Raw genomic sequence first — 23,046 nt, 5'->3', positions numbered from 1 at the left:
TACACTTCGACAAAACTTTAAAAAATCTCATTTTATCTCCCTTGAAATTTTCAGTTATCAAAGTTTCTTTGTACCATAAATTTCCGCGAAATTAAGTTAAAACCATTAAGTGATTCTTCGTCTTATAAAATTGAAGAAAAAGAAACAACTCAAGTGTAATCCTTTTTTCTTTTCAAACAAATCTCTCTTTTTCTTTCTCTTGTCGAAGAGAGAGCGTTTAAAACAAACGTTCGTAAGCTCGTCTTTAATTGAAGAGAGTATTACGTCTTTACGCGAAGCGAAGAGCTCGTCAATGCCGCGGCAAAGCGTGCGCTCGTTCGACGAGGAAGAAAATCTGGCCGCGCAATTTTTGCGGTTATCGAAGTGTGATGAAACGGTTGTTCATGACTAGAGGAATACGGCGCGTCACGTGCGTCAGTTGCGTGAGTAAGTCGTGGCCATTAACGCGCGCCACGAAGACCACGAAGAAGAGGACGTGGAGAGACATGGTGATCATAGATATATATATATATATATATATATATCGTTTGGTCTCGCTACTCGTAAACTAGTTCGTTTCTACCGTTCGATAAACAATCGCGCTCGCCGAACGTGTGTATACATGTGTGTACGTGTGTACGTTCGACGAATGGCGCGAGCGGCCATTAATTAGCCGCGCTCTCGACTGGAAGCAAACAATGATTATATATATATATGAGCGTAACTACGTGTCTAGGCGATAAAATCGCGTGTCACACGTTTGCCGCGTAAAATCCGACACGCCCGAGGAAATTGTTAACGCTCGGATAACGTTACGGTCCGTTCGATTCGTCCATTTTTCACTCAGGAGTCGAAGTGATTTACAACTGGGACTAAGATGATTAGACAGACGAATAATCACGCCACTAAAATGTTCCAATGAGAATGAAGTGAATCCTAATAAGAAAAATGAAAAAACAAATTTGTATCTGGCATAATAAATTTTATTTTTACAGTCACGTTTGAAGTGATTATTGTATACACAGGAAAATATATACTGTATTCAATTAAGTGTGATTCAAGTTACTTGTTTCTCGTACATATTTTTGTCATTTTTGTCAAGAGCAAATATACTTTCCGTTACTCATTTCAATTTTGATTTATATAGAACAAAAAGCTTTCTCTTAGAGCAAATAAGAGAGGGTATGTTTATTCTTTGCTCCGATTTATCTAAAAACGGACTTTTGATTCAATTTATGGCTTTCTCTTTTTGGAATAATGTTTGAAACAACTATAACAATCTATAACGATAAGAAAGTTTGATTTTTTGAAGGATGAGCGCCAGCTAAGTAAATTTTCGTTTTGTTGGAGAACTGTTTGGAATAAAATAGTATCGTTTTGGAACAGTGTGATACACAAGTTAGAACAACCTGCAGCAACTTTCACAATTATAATTTTCAGCAAAGGGGAGGCTAATTTCATATACTCCGCTAACCCGCGTTCCGCTTTGTGTTTGCAGGAGGCTGAAGGCTGATCTACAGTACCTGAGAAGAAGGGGCCTGTTCAAGGCGTCCGGCGAACTATCGCACCAAGGACGCAAGTGCGCGCGATGCGGCGCGCCGTTCGGTAGATTTTACAACGTCGGCACAGTGTGCACGCGCTGCAGGCATCGGATATGCCGGCAGTGTCGCGTCGAGATCAGGAGCCACACCGGCGACAAAGAGGAGATCGAGTGGATCTGCAACGTTTGCTACAAGATCGCGTGAGTATACCGAAGGAAGGAGCGCTCTCCCACGAGCGGCCGATCGCTTCCTCGTCGGACGTCCGCGCGGAAAACTGACCGTCCAAGTGTGACGCAAGGTTGGGCATTAATCGATCGAAACGTTAGTCGGCTAACATAATAGCCGATTAATCGGTAATGAAAATTAATCAATTGTCATATATAAAATCACGAGTGACTTGATCGATCGGTAAACTTGATTATCAATCGAACCATGATTTGATCAATTATACACCGATAAATCATTAATCTCATCATTTGATTGAGTTTCTCATGATTACATATATGATAATCGATCTATTTTGATGATTAAATTTATTTCACTGAAATAAATCCCACAAATAAATATTCAAATATTTTTATGAATTTCCGTTTATTTTGTAAATTTTGCATATTTTGAATAATGCGTTCTACCTACATTTTTGTTGCTTATATCAGAATAGATAATTGCACGTGAATGTTGTCAGCTAGATTTCTATTTGGAAAATTTGGAAAATTTCTCTGCGCGGTATCAATACACAAACGAAGCAAAATCAGACGAGTGAAACTTCAGCTACGTTGAATTCAGGTCGAGTAGTAATGGAGGATATGCCTCTTTATTTCCGCGATGCATCCTTTGTTCTTCGCTTCCTATCATCGCGGCAATTTCGACCTACCTTCGGCCTAATTTCGCGCCTGTTCAATTTTCAGAGAATTACACGCACTCACTGGCAAGTGGATGTACGGAGGCCCGGTCACCGAGGAATCCTTGAGCGAGAAAACGTCGTCGTCCACTGTAAACTCGCTGAACCACAGCATCCGACGTGCTTGGACGATTAATGGTGCGTACCGATAATTAATCTCCGATCAATGACTCGGGAGAAAGTGCAAACGCACTAACAGACGGCGAAAGCTAAATGTCAGCGAGAACATTACGCGTTTGTTAATCATTATCAATTATAATAATTTATAAAAATTCACTGTCTCCGTTGTATTGCGCGGCGCGAAAGCAAACGTCAATCTTTTCGTAAAATATAAAATAGCTAGCTTCTCTTCCTCGTATCCTTCGAGGAATCTTGACTTATTTAAAAGAAATTACTAGTACGACAAAGTGTTAAATGATTTTTATACTAAACAACAACACTGAGAGAAATTATCCGAAAAATTAAAACGAATATTTCAAATTTCGATCAATTTTTATATTCAATCAGGATATCTGATTAAACTTAATTTTTCGATATAATGGTATTATAGCATTTCATCGAACAAACCGATCAAAAAATTATGAACCGATATTTCTCTTCAGATACAAAAATTCATCGGTATTTTGATCAAAATTATCTGTCTGTTAATTTTTTTATCGGGTAATTTCTCTCAGTGAACATTATATATAAAAGAAGACGTTAAAAATAAGCAAAAAGTAGACTATTATTAAAAATATAATAGCTTTTCATTAGTTTCTAACGTTAATAGTAAATATATATTTTGACACCTTTTTGTTGGAGCTGAACATATTCCTGTGTTTATCTTGGACGACTACGATTTTGTTACATAAATTTTTCCCCGAAAGGTCCACCAACGCGTTGGTCAGCCACAAGAAAATCCCCGGAGCTGCGGATATATCGCAGTCTGCCGTCCCGTCATCAGGACTATCCCGAGCCGTTGGAAGGCTCAAAGAACGATAACGCGTCGTTGAAGTCCGAATACTCGCGAGACGGCAATTCAGACAGTAAGGATACTCGCGTCGAGAATAACAGGAAGGATTCAAAGGACGCGTGTGAGGCGATCGAGAAAAGCGCGTCGATCAACGAACGAACGAGAAAAGAAAGAACCGCCGGTAGATTGGAGGAGGAAGTGCCATCACCGGATGCCATAAGGTTCAAGAGAACCGAACGATCGACCAAGAGCAAGGCAGACCAAGAACAGGAGGATCCTACGCAGGAACTAAGTACACCGAGAATCTCGCTGATAAAACCGCCCAGGATCCTCACGAAGTTCATATCCCCCGAAACGAAACCGAGTCCGACGAAATATGGCGACAGGAAATCGAACATTCCCATCTTCAGGAGGAGCTCCAAGGAGTTTGAGGATATCCGTAGCCCGCAGGAGTCGCCTAAGCGATCGCTTATCCCCCAGAGGTAAGAGTTCTTTGTTGGAATCCAATTTTGCCACGTTTGTTTTGGATATAAACTTCTGTTACAAGAAGCACGAAAAAGAATGAAAGAAAAATTTGTGTAAAGCCGTATTTTTAAGTTCATGAATAATACTACTGTGTCCAAAAAGTAAGGCCAATTTTCAAGTTAAATTGCGCGGGTATATCGAATGTCAGAAATATTTTTTTTCTAAATTGGTAGTACTGTGACAGACATCTGTGTCAAATTATGCGTCGTTTGCGTGAAGCTATTCGCAAAAAGAGGCCGGAATTGTGGAAAGACAACTCTTGGTTTTTGCACCACAATAATGCGCCATCTCACACTGCATTGGTTCTTCGAGACCATTTCGCTAAAAATTGATCCATATCGTTCCACAACCACCATATTCATCTGATTTAGCACCTGACTTCTAGCTATTCCCTAAAGATCGCTCCAGGGACACCGTTTTGACTCGATTGAAGAGATACAAGCTGAATCGAAGAAAGCTTTGAAGGCCATTCCGGAAATCGACTTTAACAACTATTTCAAGGTTCAAAAAACGTTGGCATAAGTGTATTGTGTCTGAGGGGGATTACTTTGAAGGCGACGAAATATATTTGGAATAATAAATAAAGATTTAAAAAAAAAATTTTTAAATTGGTCTTACTTTTTGGACACAGTAGTATATAAGTGATATATCTTTGTACATTATATTTAGAGTATATTTTTGAGTTTGTGAATTATTATATCCTTCTTTTATTCTGACCAGGTACAGAGGAAGTACCGACGACCTGCGTCGCAGTCGTGAAGACATAAGCCTGCCAAGTTTGATCCCGAAACTTCTGTCGTCGCGTAGTAAAGAGGAGCGACTGAAGCGGCAAGACAGCAAGGACGACATCCGCCATTCGTCAAAGTCCGCGAGAAAGGATTCCAAGGAGGAGACCAAGACCTCGTCGCTCATTGCCTCGTCGTCCGCCAACAAGGACGACGGCAGTGGTGGCAAGGCTTCGGGAATACGGATCTTTCGTCGAGACAACAGTCGTGAGGACGTGGGCAGAGAAAGCGCGAATTCAATCGGCTCCACGAAAGGAAAGCAGCAGGACAAGACGCAGGAGAGAACGGAGGATCGAGGCGTGGGCGGCGCGACGAGATTGCGAGCCGCTGGCGAACAGAACAAGACCAGGTGCGAAGACGGCAAGGACGCCATCGATATTAACGAGGAATTGTCACTGAAGCGCGAGGAGTCGACCAACATCGAGCAGGACGAAGCGAAACGAGACAAGAAGGAGATCACAGCACAAGCTGATATCGAGATTCTCCAGGACACGGGAATGATCGACGTGATCGTCGCGGAAGACAGGACACAGGACGAGCGGCGGGAGCAGGACACGATGGTCGTAGGCGAGGTGATAGACGAGAAGCATTTGCTAGCGCGAGAACCGGTCGAGTCCGCGGAGAACGATAAGCAGGACGACGACGAGACCAGAGACACTGCCGAGCGTCTCTTGGATGGCAGCGACGGTGACGTCACTGGTATCGCCGGCGAACGGAGGAGCCTACTGGAAATTGGCTATGGGAAGAGGCTGGACGAGTTCCAAGTGGTCAGTGAATACGGTCGATCGTGGGCGTAATATGTGTGCGTGAGTCCATGTGCATGGAGGTGGCACCCTTTGCGAAATGCGAACCTCCTCTGCTTGGTAAAATGTATGTTACTGTGTCTTCCATTAATGATGACCCGGAGAAAAGAGTTTGATCATATTAATATAAAGGAACGAACCGTTTTAATTGAAGGAAACAGAACGTCTAATTCTTAGAGCCAAATTTGGGTTATAGGAGTCCCAGAAATTCTGTATCCTTCAACGTTAACACGCTAATTCGTTCATTCTATAAATATCACGTTAATACAACTAACTTTTTTTTGTTTGTAAGAAAAAATTATCTGATAAGCATCTTGGCACATTTTCGTGGACGGAAATGATAAAAGTTACTTGAGCCTTTAATGTTTCTGTGCAAATTAGAACTTTCAATTCTCATCAGAAATGTATTTGAGTTATCGATGCTATCGCAGATTTAATTTATAGCGATTAAGCAGAGTCTCTTTCCAAATAATAATTTCTTCGAAATTTTCGGATGACTTCTCATGAAAAATTATAATAATCTTAAGTTCTTTTAATACAAAAAAAATTTGACTCAAGTGTATAAAACACGAGAAGTAAAAGGTGCAAACATTATTATTATATCGCTTATGTAAGAAGTGACGAAATAATAATTAATAATAATATCCTGGGAAATAGGCGTTCTCACGTGGTAGTACAAATTAACATATTTATGAATCGACAGAAGGAGGTGGCTTGCACACACGCGCGGCTAAATTTTATTATTTATTATTATTCATGAGTCTCTCTTATTGCTTAATACCGAGCCTCGGTATAATATATCTCATGCAAGTATTGTTTCTTAAGCAGGTACGGCGAAAGTTCTCCAAAGAGGAATTCTCGAATCCGGACGACACCGACGAGACTCCGAATAAGCGTTGCTCAAGCGTAAGTTGTCATTCAGTTGAAATAAATTTAGTAATAAAATATTAATATATTCCTCATAAATTCTTCTCAATTTATATCTTGAAGAATTCTTGACGAATGATTTGTTATATTTTATAATCATGAAAAAAATATAACAATTAGAATTTTTTAGGTAATTAGGATAATTTTGTAACTATTTACTAAGAACAATAATCTAATAGGATTGAAAACAGCAGAAGTAACTCTATAATGGTAAAAAAATATACCCTTTCTTTCTTTCTTTTTTGAGCAGATTTCTCTTCTCTTCTTCTCTCTTTTTCTCTCCTCTTGCACCTTACCCTCCCCTCTTCTTTAACACTAAAGTCATGAAAGCTTAACTGTCAAAATTTACTTGATAATCTGACAATATTTATATTTATTGTATTTATATTATTTGAAAGATCTTGACTGTGTTATAGAAGATCGTTTCTAACTAAATTCCTATCTTTACTTGCAGCATTTGTCGCCGGAAGCTAGTCCACTGAGCACACGATCATCAAGATACAGTCCCCGGGAGAGCGAGAGCGAGCCCACTCCAGCTCTGCCACGTAAAACCGGCGGAGACTCCTGTTCTGCATCCCAAAGGATACGCGACGCTATCACGAGGACCAGAAGGGAGTCCAACAGCAGCACCAGATACGAGAGCAGCGGCAGCGAAAGCGTCAGGTGAAGAAACAGTTGTGCTAAAATAAAACTAAAGGGATTTATTTTTGTGAAATTCTTTACACCTAACTTTTCAAAGAAAGGAAGCATTTAAATTTCTTTGAAAATGAAGTGGTATTAGGTGGCATGTACATTCGGAAGATAAAATTATTTAATCAAGTATAATTGCAAGAATCTCCGAAACCAAAAGTAACGACCTTTGAATTCCTTTTATAGATTGAGCGAGACCGGATTACACGGATATGCGGAGCTGGCCAGGAAGGTGAAGTTCTTCGGAGGGAGCGGAAGTGCAGTTTCGTCGACGATCGGCGGCGACGAGGTAGTACAGCGCGACAGTGCTACCAGTGCAGGTGAGGACGAAGCCAACGAAGATGGCCACGACAGAGCAGCACCGGTTCCCTCTCAAGGAAGGACGATGCTGCGGCGAAGGAGGCAGTTCGATGCTCAAGGTAATTAGAACGAGAGTATAATCGCCGAAGCGGTCAACATGATTGTCTTGATTATACCTTTACAGTCTTAATGTGTATACACGAGAATCAATATGATTGGCACAAATCTGTTTGTGCCAACCAGATTCAACCGTAAATACCTAATTGATATTGTAATATGGAACAATCAATAGTGGAACAAATTTGAGCATTCTAATCAGAATCTGCGTTGCATTTGAGGAATTCTTGGAAAATTTCTATATAGTTTGCTGCAATTATAGAACAATTGTTTAAAATTATTGACGTTGCAGCAGTGACGATATTTGGTTTCTTCAACTGGAGTGTAACTATAGTAAATATCATCCTAACCGATTTCTGGCTGCCACAAACAGATCACGCGCAACTATATTAATGTAATTGATATAACTGAGTCATAATAACTATATACATTACTGTCATACAAAGGTAACTAGGACGATGTAACTGTACTGCTCAAAATACTTCTGGTTATGTGCATTATATCTTTTTTTTTCATAAGCAAAGTTGCAGAAACTGAGAACAGGCTGAGGCTCCTTCGACTTTCCTTTATAGCCTTAATTAATGGTGATGAATAATAATAACCGTGACCGCAAGAGCTTTAGAGTTCCCTTTCTTCGATTGCTAATCCATTCATTTGCATCTCGCATTCTCAAAAGCCGCGGCCATAACTAATAATCGCAAACGATGCAATTATCGTACGGTAACAGGTATCGTTTCGCTTTCGCGACCGCCTGGTCGCGCATTGGCCGCCGATAATTGCCATAATTGCCCAATCGCGTGTTCGCGTGACTGCCAATTAAATGCTCGACGTGTGTTTTCGTTCTTATTGCGACAATCGCTTGCAATCGACCGCGAAAGCCTTGCGAGATTTTAATTTCCCTCTGAAAAAAAAGCATATCTCCCTGCGTACCCTTAAACTTGAACTCGTTTCTCAACATGGCCGATGTACGATGTAATGACTCAATTAATATCGATAAAAATGTCGTGCGTGGTACGAACTCAATTTCTTATCCCAACAAAAATCCTCCTATCGTCGAACGTAATTGATCTATTTTGATTATCAAACGATAAAAGTAAAACGAGTGGCAAAGGATTATCGCTGTTTCGCCGATAATCATTTCTATAATATAACAATAATACGCAATTTGATATTTGGAGCTTAGAATATCTCGATGCAAAGTGCTTAATTATTAATTCCAACTTTCACGAAACATATTTTCCTCACGAAGCAACATATTTCACGAAGTCGCGCTGTAGTTTTATTCGCCGCCAAGTTTGCCGCTCACTGAGTTATGCATACGTTACACGTATACCGTTGAGCGCGCATTTGCCGTGACGTATACACGCGTACAATGAGGATCGCCATATGGGCGCTTTGTAGCGATAAGCTCATCGATTATCGAAGCCCCTGACGCGTATCTCGATTCGAAAGCGTCCAGTACGCCCTAAGAGAATCGTGTGCGAGGGTCGAAAATCGAAAAACGTGCACCACAGCCGTGCGGCGACGAACTCGTTTTCGGGGACGGGCAATTTGCGGTACAATAAAATCCTATCTGGTTGAAATAACGTAGAATACGCAGAATATAATTAAAAATAAACTACGTAATTTCTTTCTTTAGCAATAGAATGATATTTGTGTGTGTGTTGGACGAAAAAAAGAAGAATAACTAAAAAATTGTTCGTTCGTTAAGCGCGAAACGCGTTCAACTTAATTATTCGTGCTGAGGAAACTCGGTGGGAAAATTTTTGTTATTCCTCTCGGGCGCTTTTTCTTCCCGTCTGATTTCCGACGAAATCTCCGCTCTTACGGTCCAACGCGTCGCGCGTCTCGACGAAGCGGCACAGTCCAAAAAAATGCAATAATCGCCGGTCTCGCGCGCGGTGAGAGATTCGATGAGAAGAATACATTCGGTGCTTAATAGTGCGTAAAACACTCAGCGCGCATATTCGAAATCATCGTCAGCTCTCGTGACTCAGACAGCCGGACGGCCGTTATAATTTCTAGCGCAGTATCCAGACGATCGTAAAAATCATCCGAGACGCCCGCGAGCATGGAGGTGCGAAGAGTAGTGCAACTATCGATCACGTTCCTGCTGTCGATGTACTTTCTCGTTTTCTACGTCGGCATTTTCGTGATTTTGTACTTGTTGTGGATCAGCAGCGATTAATCAGCCGCCATTGAGATGCAACGCGTGACCGTGTTGTCTTCTCACGAAGACACCTGGCCGCGAAAGCGATTCCGTTCGGGACATCTCTCGAGAATAAAGCAAGAAGAAAGAGGAAAGGTATATTTCATTTAGCCGAGTAAATTCGCAAAACAGTAGTGAGCTGTGATTAATTGCTGCTACGCCTTAGGCATCTCTAGTAATTCCATTGCATTTGTGTTAAACTTATGTTAAAACGGACCTTAGCTTTTTCTCAGGTTAGATTCAAGGTTTTCAATTGAAGTATGATATCTGTAATCGGGATTGAACTGAAAAGCTCTAATTCGACTCTGAATTCAAAACTGAGTATCTCATTTGAGAATAGTTACGAGTAATAACTATTGATATTGTCCTTAGATTTTTGCTCAGAGTCCATGTATTTTAGTTGAAGTATAATACATGTAACATTTATGTCTGTAATTGCGCGATATTCAACTGAGGAACTCTCATTCAACTCTGAATTCAAATCTGAATGCCTCATTTGAAATGAATTTCAAGTAATAACTATTAATACGAACCTTAGTGACTTTTTAAGTGACTCTAAACTTTAAGTCACTCATATCTCGCGTTATCTATTTATTTGCGACATTCACAAACAGCTTTTTGATATTTTCACGGCGTTTATTGTTCTCATGCGCGCCGCTGCCTCTTGCATCGGCAATAAATTGGCGCCCCGACTCGCTTGTTGTTTCCTTGAAATTCCATTGATTCGCGTTCGTGGCTACTTCTAGGTATATCGCGGGATCTTTTTACTTGGGGCAACCTTTTCATTCATATCTCGTTTGCATCTTCGCGGCTCGGATTTATCGCACCTCGTTAACGCCGCGTTTCGAGCGCTCGTGGATCCCGAGGTGCTCGTCCTAGATAGCGAATAAAACTCCTATCTGCCCATCTCGCCGGCCATTTCTTGCCCGAGTATGATCGTTTTGGCACGGAATCGTCCGTACGTGGCGCGGACGAAGCGGGCAGGTGAGACGAAGCGAAGCGGGGCCCAGGGAAACAGCATAGGAATAATAGTGTAACAACGTTCCCTGCTGGCGCTCTATAGTCCGCTCACCTGTGCCGCGAGTATACCGGGTGGCGTGGAATCACCGTGGTGTACGAGCGGCTGAATAATGAAACGGACGATGCGCGAAGAAAAGTCGACACTCGCGAATTCTATCTCAAGGGTTTTCTCCGACTTGATTTGGAAAATTGACGGATTGATTCATTTTTTTATCTGATAGCTAATAAAATTCTACACGTCGTTATAGAATATTTCTTATGAAGAGATACACTTGACAAGTTTTAAAGTTTATTTTTAATTAGAGAATATTTTTTGAAGGAATCATCATTTGTCGCTACAGAGAAATTTTTTTTTCTGCATTATTTGTCGTGAAAAATAAGTCTGGAAAATTATTTTCGAGTCTATCCGAAAGTATTCTTGAACGTTTCTTTCACGGAAAGATATAAATTAATTTGAATGAAGTTGCGGATAAAATGACGATTTTATTGCCTGATAAGTCACATCTCTAACTCTCACACAGTACAGCATGTCTTAGGGATTTTCTTTAAAATACTTCTAATTCATCAGTTCTTCTCTCAGTTCTCTAGCGCGTTATCACGCGAGATATCGCACTTGAGATCGCGAAGCGCTTCTCAGTCGCTATCTTCGTTTATCGTAAAGTTGCGTAATCGCCTGCGAGTGTTCCGCACCATCAGAGATACGAGCGAGCGTCATTTCTCCTGCAAAGTGCAAAATGCATTGCGTGCATCTTCGCGAGACGGAGTTTCTCTCGCGTTTCGTCTTTCCCGCCGAAGATTGGCAAAACGACGAAGCCTCACCTGCCGAACCCTTCCACCCGGTATAGCGCGACGCAATGCACTATAGAACCGGCGCTATAGGCGTCGTAGTAAGGTAGTGACCGACGCTGCGGGATTCAGGTGTGCCCCCTTGGCGTAGACGCTCTCAGTTTAGCGGCGGTAGCCCACGCGAATCGCTCGGCTCGCCTTCGCCTGAACGTGACGATAAAAGCCGCCTTTATTTCGCGACGATCAGGTCGGAGGGACCGACCTCTTCGCTTTAGCGCGCCACCTGACCGATTTTTCCCACGTCTCTGGAGTGACAGCGAGGAGTCTCGCGAGTCAGTGGCCGAGAGCGACTCCTCGGTGAACTTTCGGTGACTCTCGCGAATAGAATTCTATGTAAATAACGAAGAGGCTTATTCGAAAAACAAAAAAATCTACGAGGTATATATATATATATTTCTCTATTATTTCAAAATAATTCGTCCAGTTACCCTGGCGGGAGTGCTTGAAGAGAAATGCGGCGCATCGAACGCAGTGTGTGTACTTAGCGTGTGGTATAGTGCGTGTGCCGCTTTGAATTTATTGTATAGTATGCATGTAGGTGCAAAGATAACCAAGTCGTTGTCACAGCAAGGACAACTAAAAGGGACAGTCGGTGAAGAGAATAGTAGGACTTTCTGCCTGACTGACTTCGTCGATGTTTCTTCGAAGCGTTGTCAAAAATTGCACTAAAAACCTAACGCGAAAGGCTTGACCGTCTAAAGTCGAATTTCCGGAAGCATTATCTCGCGTAGAGTTCGACACCGATGTCTCCGTCGTGGGAGATTCAGTTTGTAAGATCTCGCTATTTGAAAAAAGTGAAATCTGGGAGAAACGGAGAGACACAAGTGGTTATTTATAAGTAAATATATATTCTACACGCGAGAGTCATTTGTTACTCATACAGATATTCATATAGATACTCTGTAATAATACAGAGACACAATAACAGAGTATTAACAAGTCTATGCTTTCTCCTTGAGATCGCATGTCGTAAAATTATAATCAATGAAGTGTATACCGCGGAGGGCGACAGACGTAGACGCGAATATGCATATTCAAACGTTCAAGAATCGATTGTCTCAACGCTTCTAGACAATGTGAATTAGATACGACTTGAGATTTTATATTTTTCGCGAATTGTCATCACACGAAAATCAAACTAAAGCGTGCAATTCTCTCGTCCTTCCTTTTTCGCGTCTTGGAATCCTCTCTTCTGTCTATTGCGCCTCTCTCTTTCCTTTTTCCTTCTCTTTTCGTTCGTGCCGGAATTTCGCGTAGCACACAACGTCATTCACAGAAACAATCGGGAAGGTTTAGTCAGGGGCAGCAGGGGGCTCGCGGAAAAATCATACATGCGGACAGCAACGTGGGGCCTCCCTCATGCCATTGACCAGGTAATTCAGCGACGCGTAAAAAACGGGTATAAAGCGCGCCAACGGAGCGGGCCCCGATTCTGTCCTCCTCTCCTCTTCTCTTCTCTTCCTCCCTAGGCCTCACGTACCCCTTTCCGCTGTCGCCATTCATGATGAATCGCCGACACTTGACCGCGCTCAGTTTCTTTCCTGTCGCGTTTTTCAATACGCGACGCGTATTGTTGGGACGAATGGCGAGACGGTCTTGAAGAAATAAGCCGGATTATCGATGTTTACTTCGCTTCTTTTTCTTTAATTCTACTTCTAATTAATTCTTCTCCTAATTTTTTCTTCTCCGAGAGCCGACGGAAAGGCACAGCGAGATACTCCTTCGCGGAGACCGTCCGGGAGAAGAAGGAGCTTATTTCGTCGTCAACCCCGCGACTTCGCGATCGCTGTAAAAGGAGTTGTAAAGCGGACTCGCGCACTCGGCGCGCGAAGGATGTAATTTATTTCGCGCGTGTAGTTACACGGTGGAAAAGACACGAGGGGCGGACAAGCCAAGACGGTGTGACGTGACCGAGGAGAGAGATTTAGACGCCATTCCGCCGGCGCAATGCGTGCGCCCGCGCTAAAAGTGCATTGTTTCAAGCCGCACAATAGATATAAATCCAAACCCACCTACGTGGCTGACGCACGCGTGAGCGTGAACCGAGTAACGACAAAGAAACCGTCTTGCGCGCGACGCATTACGTCGCTCATTATCCTGTCGTTTTCCTATCGCCGCGACTATTAGCATGCCGCTAACGTCGACTGCAATTCGCTTATTGCCCACGTCAAGATTCGAAACGCGTCTTCCGCTCGAGAGAAGCAGAAAATCGCGGTAGATGAATTTTAAGGAAATATTTTCTCTTTATTAAACGAAAGGAAAGGAGATTCTCAGTTGATTCTCCTGTGTGCTTGTTTCTTTGTATTCTCCCTCGTGAATATTGAGATAAAATTTTTTTATAACTTGTTATGTTGCAATGTTATTTACATGATTTCTTAGAGTAGTGTTATTATACAAGTTTGTTCGAGTGATTTGAGAATTGGATAATTCCATTACTTTCTTCAAAATCCAAGGGCACTTAGAAAAGAAGAAACTCTTATTTTTAACAAACTTAAACAAAATTACTTTAACTGACCTCAAAAACAAATTTTTAATAAATAATTAAAAAACATGAAGCAAAAAAACTTATGAAATTTTGTTAAACCTTTTATTCTGGGGAAGTCGTAATTGAATAATTAGTCCCAACATAGTCTGGAAACGTTTGAGAAATGTTTTTGACTCACGAGCTGAAACATTTTTTATTCGCTTAATTTAATTCACACATATCTTTCTTCAATACATGAAGCGTTGTACACGCTTAGTTTAATTCAGCAATTACGTAAAATCCCTAGAGATTAATTTGACACAAGAAAAACAGGGATGAAACCCACCCCATTCCGAGATTTGATCCCATAAAGGCAATAACATGACTTTTCCGAAGCTCTCGCTACCACACAATCCGTGTAATCCCGTTGAAAGAAAGTCTACACATCGCGTTTCCCTTATCGACTATCGAGAGCGAATCCATGAATCGGCGATGCCGTGCCTGTAACCATCGGAAGTCCGAGTTCGCCAATGTGGTTCGTTAGCGCCGTGCGAATGGACACGCTCGTAACATTCAGGAGTTAGTTCACGACCAGGAGGGACATTAGCGCGTATTTTTTCGTTTTCCTTTAAGCGCATCCAACAGCTCGCTCCCAACAGCATCGTAATTCGCTCACCGCCTACAACGTAAATGAGACGCTGCGAAGGGTGCGCGCACCCGTTACATACGACCGCGTTCTTTTCCGCGTTGCCGCTCCGTCCGGCTCTTTATTAGATCACTGTGCTTAACTGTGCGACAGACGGAGTTTAAAATTACGGTCGGTACAAACGGAGTCCATTGCATGCCATCCCGCACCCTTTGAACGTCTACCAAGATAGTATCGTCGTGTTTCCAAGCGAAACTCGACGCTCACACAATTCCTAATTCGAGCTTGTGAAACATCGTGTATCTAATCGATAAAAACGATAACGACTACCACACCAACTACTCCCGATCGCGTTGATTAGCGCAGTTTATCGGAAAATCCCGAGCCGATGTCTTGATCGATTATCTCGCCAATCCCGGGCGATCTTATCGGTGCTCTGGAGCTGAATCATCATCGCCAGCGCCAGTGATAGAGCAGCGATCAGTGAATCGTGAATGAAGAGAGCTCGCGTTTGTTGGAAAAGGTTCACGGCGGCGCGGCAGATCGCACGCGAGGTCCTGTTGCGGAACGGAGGACTTGCAGAGTCTGCAGACGTTGCACCTGATCGGACGCGGTCGACAGCGTAGTCCCAATCCGTCTGGCGGCTGCCAGGGCCAAGAACAGCCACCGACGGTGGACTACAGGCGGCTGGTGTTCATCAGTTCGGATTCGTCGTCCGGCCGTGAGGAGGACGACGCCGACAGCAGTTGCTCGAGCTCGTCCTACCTGAACGGACTGCCTCGCAACGGCGGCCACGCACAGTCGCTCGAGGACTGCGACTGGGACTACTTCGAGAGCGGCAGCCTGCCGCTGCCCGCAATTGCCATCGGCGTCGGTAACCACGTCGGCGCGGATCACGGCGTCGCTCAAGACTGGAGCTGCTGTCCGGGACGCGGCTCGGCCGCTTGTCAGGTACCATTGTGTTCCTAATTATTGAGGAGGTTGTAAGGCGGGTGAGACTCTTATTTTGCAGCGGTGCCTCAAGGGGGAACCGTTCGTTAATTTTTTTATAATTTCTTTCAATGAAAAAATAAATTTTGCGATATAAAAATTTCAAGTAGAAATTAAAAAAGTACAACTCCAAGGAACACATTAAAAGTGCTAACTTTAATTTCGAATATCTCAACTTTTGAGTGGTCAATCTTTTTCTAATTGCATCAGAAATTGAATGATATTTCAATCTACATATAGTGTAAGTTTCAATAAATTCTCAATAGATTTTGCTTTACAACCTCGTGAAATATGATGAAATGTAAAAGAATCTTCGAGAATCGCCGATTATGAAATTTTGAAACATCGAGATTTTGAAATAAAAAATTTTTAAACATTGTGCTTGCAATATTTTAGAATTTTGAGATTCTGCGATGTTTCAATTTTGGAATTGCGACATCTCGAGGTGTTCAGAGATTTAAAAAAAACTCTGATACAATGCACAATTCGTGAGCGCGCATAAAATTGCCGTTGAACGCAACTCGTGTGACCGCGACGCGGGTGCCGCTCACTGCATCCGTTTGACAAACACATTGCCAACGAAATTAATCATTCACGTTCTACTAGCGAAGAGAGTCGCGTGGCTATGCGGAATTCACGGTCACACTTTGTCAATAAGCCGTACATGCCTACTCGTATCGAGCGACGCCTCATGCTGATTTTACGACAATCGATAAACGACCATGTAGCGTGAATGGTCATCGTCGGTTCTCGAGCCAATCTATTTTCATCGACGGTTTTTATTGATTAGGATAGAATTTTACGGGAAATAAGATTCAGAATTATAATTTTTCAACATACGTATCTCGTCAATAATAAGTAAATTATGTGTGAAAATATAAAGGATTATAATAAAATCGAGGAGAGGCAATTTCGCAAGACGGTCAATCGCGAGCCATCATCTTCTCGTTCTATCCAGGCTTGCGGCGGTTCCCGTAGCGCGAACGTACTCCCGGTGCCGGTGCCTATACCGGTCCCGGTTCCGTATCCGGTGCCGGTACCGGCAGCTCTGTGGACCGGCGACTTCGCAGCGGCCGCCTCATCCATGATAAGCCGCGACGGCCATGCCGAGCCGGGAACTCTGAGGCTGCGAGGCGATCCGGCGGCACCCTGGTTCGCCTGGCATCCTCGCTTCAATCAACCTCTTCACGGCGCCCGTCTGGATCCCCGGCTGACTGGCGCCTTCGATCCGACCACCTGCACCTTCCGACCGGATCAGGTGATGACACCGAGACTTTACGGACCGATAACGGAGAACACAACGGTGCCGTCGGCAAACTACGAGTCGTCTCAGCAACAACGTTCGGCGTCCAGCAACGTGCAGAATAACAGCCAAGACGTGAGAGACGACGCCAAGGTCGTGTCGAAAGCGGAAGAGCCGCTACAGAAGGAGAGCTCGTCGATGAAGGACACCAGCGAGCCTATCATTTGCGCCACCGCGAAGAGTAAAGCAAGACCGGACGAGACAAAGGATATTGCAGCCGAATGTAAGAAAGGTGATGAGGAGGAAGTAGAAGAGAACGAGGTGGAAGCTGCCAGCGGGGACTCGCTATCTTCATCCTTTGATAGAAGCGCGCAGAGGATGTACCAGCACTCGCGAGAAGACTCAGGTAGTTCGTCTGGTCGCTCGTCGGCGGACAGCAGCGATCTGGAGGAAGATTCCAGCTCGCACCGCTTCTCCAGAGTGTTCGTGGTCAACGATGACTCACTCACCAGCGACAACGACATCGAGGACAACGAGGAGAACGACTCGGACTCCGCGGCGGAGGGCGGTGTGACCCTGAAGCGCGTCACCGCGATTTCCGAAGAAGAGCCGGTGGTGCTGCAACATGTGAGACTGCTGAATGAGGATGCTTTTGTGGAGAACGAGCGGAAGGAGCATAGTAGAGCCAACCTGGAAACGCCAAAAAGTTGCTTCAAGATCGACGACGAAGCCGAAGACGACGTTAAGCCGTTGAACAATCACGTCAGCAATTCAAGCGACAAACGAAGAAACCGCAGCAGAAGAGATGGAGTCGATAACAGCGACAAGAGACTCCCCCTTCTGCTGCAGCATCGATCTATTCCTGAGGAGATGTATTTAGCGGACGATAATGATTGCTCCGGCAATCGGATCGAACTGAGATCCATCCGGACACTCGATCCCGACAGCATCGATCCACCTGTAACATCGATTATGAAGACTAACCAGATCCCCGTCTCAAAGATATCGACTTATTTCGAAGAGAAAACTGCAGATTCTACGTTGAAGAACGATCGCTCGAAGACACTTGAGCTTCTTCAAGACGATTTGGTAGAGCCCAAGTCACCCTCGAGCGACGCTTGGGACTCCACCATCGTCCCGGATTCCCTTGAGATCTCCGGCGAGCCGGCGCCCGAGGACAACGACGCCGTCAACGAGCAGAGCAAACTTCGCATCTCTTCGACGCCGTGCGCCGTCTCTGACCACGAACAGCGGCTGGCGCGATCGCGCACAGCGAATGGAAACAACAGCGATCACGAGAAGCGGGGAGATAAGCCGTGTTTATCGGCGACGGATTGCGACGTTATCGTGGACGCTTCCATCGACAGTTACATCGGCAACGAGAGCAACACCACGGGTAGCGAGGTGAGCAGTGACGAACTACACGAATACGAGCTGGCCACGGTGGCCGAGTCGTCACTCGACTTCGGCTACGAGGTCGCCGCGATCAACGGCGAGCTGTTGCACCGAATCAACCGAGAGAAGGTGGAGAACGCTACAGGAGACGTTACTCGGCCGAATGGTTACCATCTCCACAGGTCTAATCGAGATGACAAAGAGAGTTCGGCGAACACGAGGACGATGACGAAGAACGACGTCAAGCGGAGCGTGCAGTCCGAGAGGACGGTCAGCGGGTGGTCCGTGAACAAGAGTTCGATCGACGTCGCGGACACAATGAGGACGACAACGACGGCGCCGATGATCAGCGAGAAGGACGACGATGACGAGGACAGCGATCGCTCAGTCACGCGTCGTCGCGCCGGAAGAACGGAGGAGCAAAATGGCGCGGAAGACAACGACCCTACGACGATGACGACGACGACGACGACGACGACGACGACAACGACGGCGGTGGCGACGGGAGAGCTGGTAGGAGTCGTCGACGTGGGCGACGCGGTATCTAGCAAGAGTCAGGAAACGTCGAGGAGCGCGGAGGGCGCCGGCAAGGTGGACAGTGCGCATGACGGCGGCCCGGTGAGAGGCGAGATCGCGACCGCCGCTGCTGGTGGTCAGGTGGGAGGAAGTGGCAGTGATGGTAACAACGGTGATGGTGGTGGTGGAGGTGGTAGTAATGGTGAGAGTCTCGCGGAGGGGGGAGCGACACGGTTTCACTCAGTCGAGCGACGCCCGTGCACTCGTAAGGAGAATGGATTCCCAGCTGACGCCTCGGCCAAGGATCTTGCCAGAGACACCCAGTACTTTCCCTCGGCGGCGTACAACAACAACAACAACAACAACAGCAGCAGCAGCAACAGCAACAAATATAGGAGCCTCGTGATGATCACCCAGGAGGCCTCGTATCAGCCAGTGAACGTCGTCACCTCGGATACTACTACGCTGTTGCAGCCAGATGAAATCCATTCGGCTGGACAAGGCCTGGCTGGCTACTTTCAGCTGGCGCTGGAGGCTGCAGGCGAGCAGCCATCGCGCAAGAACGGCCAAGCTCCTCGTAGACCGTTGATGGTGAAGAGACTACCCGCTGTGACGGCCACAGTAAGCCATCAGTCTGAACCTGAAGCGGACAGTGGTTTAAGTGTGGGTAGTGCCAGTGAAAGCGACGACGTGTCTGTGAAGAACAACGCGAACAACTCATCGAGGCTTAATTGCCGCGCGGAAGGCGCAGAGGACACGTCGAAGGAACGCGTGGTGGATAATCGTGATGGCGCGCGTCCACGTGTCTCGTCACAGTCCAGCGACGACAATTCGGCCAGCGGTGGAGTCATTATACTTGAAGAGGGTCTTGCGGATGACGATTCTTGGGTCGAGGAAGTGTCGCACGATGAAGACGAGCCGGGTGCGACCACTGCTACGGAAGAGAGCTCTGAGGATGAGGCAAACAATTTCGGCGATCGTGAGGAAGAGCTACGTGGCTACCGTAGACAAGCAATTGATTTCACTCTGCACACCATCGTCGAGGAGTCCTGCGAAGAAAGTGAGACGGAACCCGGGAGTCTGGCTACGGGAAGTCCTTCAAAGAAGCCACGACCACCCTCTGCTTCCGAGCTGGAGAAGTACTTCTTCTTCGGGTTGGGTGGCGACGGTAATAACTCCAGCATGGGTTCGCGCGAGGTCGATAGCTTGTCGGAGACGTCCTCAATATATTCAGAAGGACTGGAGTCACTTGGACAGGATGAGGCAAACGGCACTGGTCAGAATCAGGACAGAGCAAACTCCAGCGACAGTTTCCTGAATTCTTCTAGGCTAGAGAAATATTATCTTTCGGAATTTCTCGGCTTTGATCAAGACAGGAGAGACTCGGACGGCTCAGTGGGCAGTGACTCTGAGGGTAGACCTAGCCCAGAGGCACAGAGGAGGAAGAAACTGGTCCGTGCTCGAGGTACCGGCAGATCTCACAGTTCCTCGTTGGACAACTTGCTAGCTCTCACGCAGAGCTCGCAGAATCTGAGTTCACAAAACTCGTTGCAAGACTTGAGTCTCAATCAGGACGCGCAAGAGACTCAGTCCGAGGGCTCATCCACGGAGACTGATGGTACTGAGGATGGTCAAACCGCCGTTTTCGGTACGGACGGCCAGTTCGACACGGTAAAACGTAAAAAGAAGAAACCACGGAATCTGGGCACTCAAAGTCCACGTGTTCCTGACGACCGCAACAAGACACCAGAACCCAATCGGGAAATGACACTGATGAGCGAGGTCGTGGTGGAGAACGAGAACGAAACTATAAACTCGGAAGATTCAGATAGGGCGAAGACTCCTCAACCAGAATCGGTGTTGTCCTCGTCGTCATCGCCGTCTACTTTAACCAACACTCCGAACGCCTCATCATCTCAGATGGACACCTCGAGGAACGTTCAGGTGACTCCGGGTGACGCAATAAGCTACAGCCAACGCTCGAAGCAACAGTCGAGAGACTCCGGTTTTGTTGGCAGCTGCGACGATCTCCTCCAGCATCAGAAACTCCCAGACGAAAGCAACCAAGCGAATAGTCCAGAGATCGACCACGAATCGAGTGGTGCTGAGCGCACGTCAAACAAGACCAACGACCATCTTTCGGGCGCGAATCAAAGCATCGCCGAGGAGATCGCCATCACGGACAAGAGCAACCTTGCGAAGCACCCGGTGAATCACACCGCGAGCCTGCCGCACTTGGCGAATGTCTCGCTCTCGCGCAAGGACAGTTTCAACAACTGGTCTAGCGACGAAGAGACGAATCTTATGATGTCGAAGATGCGACAGTTCTTCAAGACGATGGTGGCCAATTCGAACGGTCAAAACGCGAACGCGAACGCGACGAATTCCAGCGGCGCCTCTCCGGCACCGAGTCCACGACTCGCCAGTTACACGTCGAAGGCACGACTCTGCACACAGAACCGCACGAAACCACCGCAACTGGTGTACTTTGAGAACGAGCTGACGCGACTGATGAAGACAGTACCGGGTATACGCGACGAACAGGTGCGCGAGATCGTGGAGTATCTGAGCTCAGAGGACACGTGGTCGGATTCCTACGACAGCTCCGACTACACCAGCTCGGACTTGGAAGGCGCCGCCGCTGGTGGCCGGCGTTCAGCTTTGCAAGAGCAAATCTCGCAGAGTTGCCAGCAGATCATCAGCAAATTTGACACCACGTCTGGCGACGGCGCTAACACTCTCTTGGACAAAGAGAGGGACCAAATGAGAGGCGTGCCGGGCAATTCCGTAATGTCGCAACCACCTTGCCTCGGCAGAGACACCGCTTTCGTTTATCAAAAGCTAGTGCAGAGTTTCACGAAGATGGCGGGCGACGGTGTGAGCTCGGACGCCAATTCCACGCCGCACAGTAGCCCACCATTGATCGCCAAGGTGATGCATCATATCGGTAGCCGACTGGTGGCATTGATGCACGAGGTTTCCGAAGGTGGACCAGCGGTGCAACATCACTCCAACACCTCATGGCGGCGGTATTCCCAACATCACCGCACCCCATCCTCAGCGTCCACCACTGAGGACGATGACTCCACGTCAGATTCCACTAACGCACCCTCGTCGACTCACCTGCAATTGCCCAGATCCAAGTCGCACGACCCGTTATTGCTGATTAACAGCCACCCGGCGGCCTCGACCGGTCAGGAAGGCGAGGAGCGCGAGGCGAGCGACTACGAGAGGTTTTCTTGGCGCGGCAGCTTCGAGTCCGCGTTGATGGCGGCCGACTCCAGGACGAAGCTGAGTCTATTGGCCTGCTCTGGTGACGTCAGTGGCAGTGCTAGTGCGAGTGCCAGTGCCTTGGCGATGGCGGCGAAGCGACGCAGCGCCGGTGACCTTTTATTCAATCCCAAGAGTTTCTCCAGAGAGCAACTAGACAGAGTGAGGAGCTGCGGTTCCATCGGCGGCGGTAGCGGCGGCGGTGGCGGTGGCGGGACCGCCGGTGGCAACGGTGGCTGCAGCAGCGGCTCCATCGAGGAGAGGATTTGGAGCAACCGGAGGAGATCTTCCGTTCCTGACGCCAACACCAGGGGAGAGTCAGGTGAGTCGAGCGTGACACCGGCTCGTCCGGTCGCGGCGGCCTCGTGAGGGCTCCTCCACGCGGAGCGATTCTATTACATCACGGAAACGGCGGTAATTGGCGTTACAGCACGGTCTCCTCCTCGCGTCTTCAACGCATATTTCTCCGTCGTCTTCTTTTGCTCCTTGTTTCTCTCTCTCTTTTTCTTTTCTCTCTCTCTCCCCCTCTCTCTCCCATCGCAATTATTACCGCGGCGCGAGCGGACGGATCGGTTCCGAATGGTGGATTTGATGTGGAATGAATAAAACGAGCAAGCGAGTGCGAGCGTGCACGCACGCACGCCGCGATTGTTCAATTTGATTGTATTTATTGTTAAATTAAGACGCGTAGGGGAAGAATTAGGAAGCGTGAAAGCAACTCGGCGCGCCATGCTCCTCTTCGCGCGCCGCACGCGATCTCGATTCTCTGTTTTACTCTCTTACTTATTAGCTCCGTGTTGAACAGGTAAATATGAGCCGGCTGATTACAATCGACCAAATTACGTCGCGTAAATAGTATGCACACACCACTCGTGTATCTTGCGGACTATCCATCGAGAAATGGTCTATCGCCGGGCGTATTTGGCG

At 46.3% G+C, this 23,046-nt stretch overlaps 1 protein-coding gene across 5 annotated transcripts in view; it reads left to right on the top strand.

Moving 5' to 3' along the window:
- LOC116851838 overlaps nt 1-23,046 on the top strand; it is a 63,426-nt gene that overhangs the window by 19,145 nt on the left and 21,235 nt on the right. For all 5 annotated transcript variants that reach the window (XM_032831670.1, XM_032831671.1, XM_032831672.1 and 2 more), the window contains exons 2-10: nt 1,478-1,720; nt 2,429-2,559; nt 3,288-3,855; nt 4,619-5,450; nt 6,315-6,392; nt 6,868-7,076; nt 7,290-7,522; nt 15,229-15,656; nt 16,654-22,441. In XM_032831670.1, coding sequence (XP_032687561.1) covers nt 1,478-1,720; nt 2,429-2,559; nt 3,288-3,855; nt 4,619-5,450; nt 6,315-6,392; nt 6,868-7,076; nt 7,290-7,522; nt 15,229-15,656; nt 16,654-22,441 — 8,510 coding nt within the window. The remainder of the gene's footprint in view (nt 1-1,477; nt 1,721-2,428; nt 2,560-3,287; nt 3,856-4,618; nt 5,451-6,314; nt 6,393-6,867; nt 7,077-7,289; nt 7,523-15,228; nt 15,657-16,653; nt 22,442-23,046) is intronic.

The sequence above is a fragment of the Odontomachus brunneus genome, unplaced genomic scaffold (assembly GCF_010583005.1).
Source record: "Odontomachus brunneus isolate Ranch 3 - 2012 unplaced genomic scaffold, Obru_v1 Obru_scaffold_193, whole genome shotgun sequence".
Taxonomy (NCBI): Eukaryota; Metazoa; Arthropoda; class Insecta; order Hymenoptera; family Formicidae; genus Odontomachus; species Odontomachus brunneus.
Note: the sequence above shows the minus strand (reverse complement) of the source record. Positions and strands in the feature narration are given on the sequence as shown.